At 46.0% G+C, this 4,418-nt stretch overlaps 1 protein-coding gene across 3 annotated transcripts; it reads left to right on the top strand.

Annotated features, from left to right (window-relative positions):
• Nucleotides 1–1,122: 1,122 nt before the first annotated feature.
• On the top strand, nt 1,123–4,418 carry LOC136494606 (ACT domain-containing protein ACR4-like). 3 transcript variants are annotated; one of them, XR_010768637.1, is made up of 9 exons: nt 1,123–1,222; nt 1,685–1,772; nt 1,913–1,958; nt 2,048–2,162; nt 2,250–2,329; nt 2,408–2,995; nt 3,091–3,195; nt 3,321–3,496; nt 3,620–3,750. XR_010768637.1 is itself a non-coding variant. In XM_066490779.1 (8 exons), the coding sequence occupies exons 1-8, from the start codon at nt 1,219–1,221 to the stop codon at nt 3,953–3,955; spliced, it is 1,347 nt and encodes a 448-aa protein (XP_066346876.1). In that variant the 5' UTR covers nt 1,123–1,218; the 3' UTR covers nt 3,956–4,418. The 3 variants fall into 3 exon arrangements, 2 of the variants coding, with proteins under 2 accessions (XP_066346876.1, XP_066346868.1); XM_066490779.1 differs by lacking the exon at nt 3,321–3,496 and having other exon boundaries at nt 2,048–2,147; nt 3,620–4,418; XM_066490771.1 differs by lacking the exon at nt 3,321–3,496 and having other exon boundaries at nt 3,620–4,416.

The following is a 4,418-nucleotide window of genomic DNA, read 5'->3' as shown; positions in this document are numbered from 1 at the left end:
CAAGGTGGCTAGGGGTGGGGAGTCACCGGCCAAGGAGAGGTCACCAGGCCGGTAGCGCAGCCTCCAACCATGTGCGCCTAGGGCCAGTTACTAACTGGGGCTGGGAGCACAGCCTCTGCCCGCGCGGAGCCCAAGCCGCCGGGACCAAGGGCCGACTTTGTTGGTAGTCGCGGCGTCCAAGGTCGTCGCCCAAGGAAAACGTAGCGTCCAATTGTGTAAGGATGCGGTCGAGCGAAAAGTGAGAGAGAATGCGACTGGAGGAAAGTTTTTGCTGATGGTATTATTGTCTTTTCGTGTGGGTATCTTTTCTTTCTTTTTGTCATTTATTCGTTTTAAAATAAAAAGGGTAAAATCACAAAGTTAAAAAGTGAGGATAAAGTCACCATTGAAGTCTGAAGTAGAGGCACGAACATCAAATTTTCGAAACTACTCCCTCTGTTCCTAAATAACTATCGTTTTCGCTTTTCGATAAACAACTTTGACTAAATATATTAAAAAATATTAATATTTATGATATAAAATTAATATCATTAGATAGATCATTGAATTTATTTTTATAATAAATTTATTTAGAGATATAAATGTTGCACGTATTTTTCTACAAATGCAGTCTAACTTATGGTATGAAACCAAAAGCGACAGTTATTTAGGGACCGATGGAGTATTATATAAAAAAAAAGCCAAAAACGACTTAAGATTCAAATGTTTGCCCGAGGACTGAGGTGTTACTATTGACGAGTTCGGGAACGGAGTTGCTGGGCCGTCGGACGTCCTCAGGTGTGGGTGTGGTGCGGTACAGGAATTGCACGGCCCACGTGCTCCCCTGCCTCCTCGTCTCGTCACAAGTCACAGCTCAAAAGCCGCAACGTGACTGACAGGTGGGCCGGCGCAGCCACGCTCGCGTACCCTCCCAGTGCCTTGTTGTGAGTAGTAGTAAGGAGTACAGCTGGAGGGGCGTGTTGGTTGGGGTTGGGGCGCGTGTGCGTTTCCATTTCACCGTTCGAGGAAAAGGCAGAATCCTGGCCTTTCCAACTCCAAGGGGGAGTTGCTGCTGCTGCTGCCGTTGCCATTCCTGTCATCCTGTGGGAGTGGGCGGGTTTGGGGGGAGAGAGGGGGCGAAGGAAGGGGAGGCTTCTTCCGGCAGGGCAGGGGCTCCCTCCGCTCTCGATTCTTTGCAAGGTTGAGTTCAATCATCGCCGCCATCATCACCGAGCAAGCATGGGTATGTATGTCAAAACCAAGAGCCGCCCATCTCCCTTCTTTTCTTGGTGTCGCTCAGGTCGGCCTGCTCCCGTGCGGCGGGGAGTGCTTTCCTTTTATGGCGGCGGCGTGGTCACTCTTTCCCTTCTTTGCCGTTTTGATTCTGTTTCTCTCTGGGGAAATTGTTCCCGCTTCGGTTTTCCCTTCTTTACCTTCTTTGATGAATTGATTGAAGGATTCCGGTCTCTGTTTCATCGTGTTCTTGGAAAACATCGACGAGCTCTTTATTTTTTTTTTCTTTTCTGATGATGAGTTGATGAATTCGGTTGTTTGATTCTCGGGAAATAAAAAGGCCCATTTTAGCTGTTCTCGCCCCTATAGCCGCGATCACCGTGGACGTGGCCATACTTTTTTTTTCTTGCATTCCCGGTTTACAGCTGCGGTTTGATTGAATCTTGACTGGGCGTTTTTTTTTTTCATGAAGCAGCATTAGCAGATGGAGAGGCGGCTTATTCTTCTAGGGATAGTGACGATGAGTACCAGAAATTCATTCAAAAGATGAACCCTCCAAGGTAGTAATAACCAATTCTTCAACAATTTCCTTGTTTCAGAAAATCAATTCCTTCCTTAACCTCTGTCAGTCTTAGCAGTGTGCAGAGTTTTTTTCATGGTTATATACTACATGTTGATTCATATTCTTTTCTGAGTTCAGGGTCACTATTGACAACACCTCATGTCCAAATGCTACAGTTATTCATGTGAGTCCCTAAAAAATCAAGTGCTTCTCATTGGTGTGTTTTTCTTGTTTGTGGCTGAAGCTGACATAGTTTTTATTTGAACCATATAGGTGGACAGCGCCAACAAGTATGGGGTACTATTGGAGGTAGTGCAGGTCCTCACCGACCTCAAACTCATAGTCAAGAAAGCATACATATCCTCAGACGGAGGTTGGTTCATGGATGGTAGGACAAAATTAAAATTGGTTCCTTTCTATTCCTTTTCGTCAAAATGGTGTAACAATTTCTAAGCTGTTTGGTTTTCACTGTCAGTCTTCAATGTGACGAACCAAAGTGGGCACAAGATAATGGACGAATCTGTACTACAATGTATAAAAGATTACATTTACAAGGTAATGTTTGCCATCATTGTTTATTCATATTCTTGTTCCCGTTCAATTTGTTGAATCTGTCAATCTGTTCCTGTGCAGTCTATCGGGCCTGATTCTTGCTTTCTTCCCTCGCGGAGGAGAGCCATTGGAGTGGAGCCTTCCTCCGACTACACCTTGATAGAGCTAACTGGGACTGACAGGCCTGGTCTTCTCTCCGAAGTGAGCGCTGTGCTCACAAATCTGGAGTGCAATGTGGTGAATGCGGAGCTGTGGACACATAATGAAAGAGCAGCTGCCGTCATGCAGGTTACTGATAGGAAGTCTGGGCTGGCAATTTCGGATGCAGAACGGCTTAGCAGAATCAAAGAGCGGCTTTGCAATGTGTTCAAAGGGAGGAGTCGAGATGCCAAGACAACGGTCGCAATGGGCATAACCCACACAGAGCGGAGGCTGCACCAAATGATGCTTGAGGATCGAGACTACGAAAGGCATGATAAGGATAGGGCAAGTGCCAGCCCCACTTCAATGGTTTCAGTCGTTAACTGGCTTCAGAAAGACTATTCTGTGGTGACAATTCGGTGCAAGGATCGGCCAAAGCTTCTATTCGACACGGTTTGCACCCTAACAGATATGCAATATGTGGTTTTCCATGGGAGCGTGGATACTGAGGGACCCGACGCTTACCAGGTATCTCACCACGACATTTCACCTTCAAATTCCTATCTCTGGACATAGACATGCAACCTTTTGTTTCCTTCAACTTTAACACCATGGTTCGACAGGACTATTACATTAGGCACATTGACGGCTCGCCTGTCAATTCAGAAGCCGAGAGAAAGAGAATCATCCAATGTCTTGAAGCAGCTATAGAACGGAGAGTATCTGAGGTAATTCTGCAATAGCAGCACCTATGTGATTATTTTCCTTTTGCTTTTCTAAGGCCGCAGATGATACTTCTGTATTCATTTAATTGTTGAGATAGGGACTTGAATGGTGTGATTCATTGCTGTAGGAGGTAAATTGTTGTTGGAGAGTTGGGCATTTTGCATTGCCTGGCACACTTTATTGATGAGTCACTCAATGCTTTGGGTCCTTTTCCTCTTGATGAGGCGCGTGCTGTTTTTCTTCAATGTTCGCAATCAACTCATCGCTGCTTACAGTTATTTTCCTACTGTTGTGTGTTTTAATGTAAGTATACACTAATGAATGAAGTTTGGTGTCAGATCACATGATGAACTACGAACCAGAATTTTTTTTTCAGCAGTGCTTTTTAGTACAAAATTTATCATCAACTGTACACATCTCTTGCAGGGCCTGAAGTTAGAACTGTCAACAGGCGACAGAGTGGGTCTGTTATCGGACGTAACACGCATCTTCCGTGAGAACGGCTTGACAGTCACAAGAGCAGAAGTTTCAACCAAGGGCGACAAGGCTATCAATACTTTCTATGTCCGTGACGCGGCAGGGAGCTCGGTGGAGCTGAAGACACTCGAGGCCATACGCCAGGAGATAGGCCAGACCGTGCTTCAAGTGAAAGGGCACCCTGATCAGCCAAAGTCACTAACGCAGGACTCGCCTACTAGGTTCCTCTTCAGCAGCCTCTTTAGACCAAGATCACTCTGCAATCTTGGGTTGACTGGGTCCTGAGTTTCAGCCAGCTCATGCATCTGGTGAGTCCACTACTACTCCGCAAGCATAGTGGCAAAGAAATTGGCCATAGTGGTGACACCGTGGCAGCCACAGCATGTTCATGAAGCACGCAAGGTGCTGGTGTACCAAGTTCCACAATGCAATTAGGAGTATTCATGCATCAGATGACGACCAGTCATATAAAGCAACCCGACCAACCGGCATGTACACCATCAACAGTTGGTGCATACAGTAGGTTCTTTAGCACCATCCACCATTGTGCATACTTCATTTGCCCCATTTAGTGTAGAGCTGTAAGTACCATCGACATGGTGGTGCCCATTGCAAGTAGTGCCTAGTAAGTATGATTCAAACTGTTGTAAATATTGGCCTTGGCCATCTGTAGCAGCTGTCTAAATCCTGCGGGTGTCATTGTTGGATGCTTATTGAGACGAAGCCATGCTGAATTGCTGATGCTGCC

Source organism: Miscanthus floridulus, chromosome 1, assembly GCF_019320115.1.
Source record: "Miscanthus floridulus cultivar M001 chromosome 1, ASM1932011v1, whole genome shotgun sequence".
Taxonomy (NCBI): Eukaryota; Viridiplantae; Streptophyta; class Magnoliopsida; order Poales; family Poaceae; genus Miscanthus; species Miscanthus floridulus.
This window is presented reverse-complemented; position numbering and strand designations above follow the sequence as displayed.

What these genes read in the sequence shown, in the direction of transcription:
- LOC136494606 (XM_066490771.1), top strand. An exon ending in CAAAAGATGAACCCTCCAAG is followed by an intron (nt 1,773 to 1,912) that starts GTAGTAATAACC and finishes TTCTGAGTTCAG; the next exon opens with GGTCACTATTGACAACACCT. An exon ending in AGGGACCCGACGCTTACCAG is followed by an intron (nt 2,996 to 3,090) that starts GTATCTCACCAC and finishes ATGGTTCGACAG; the next exon opens with GACTATTACATTAGGCACAT.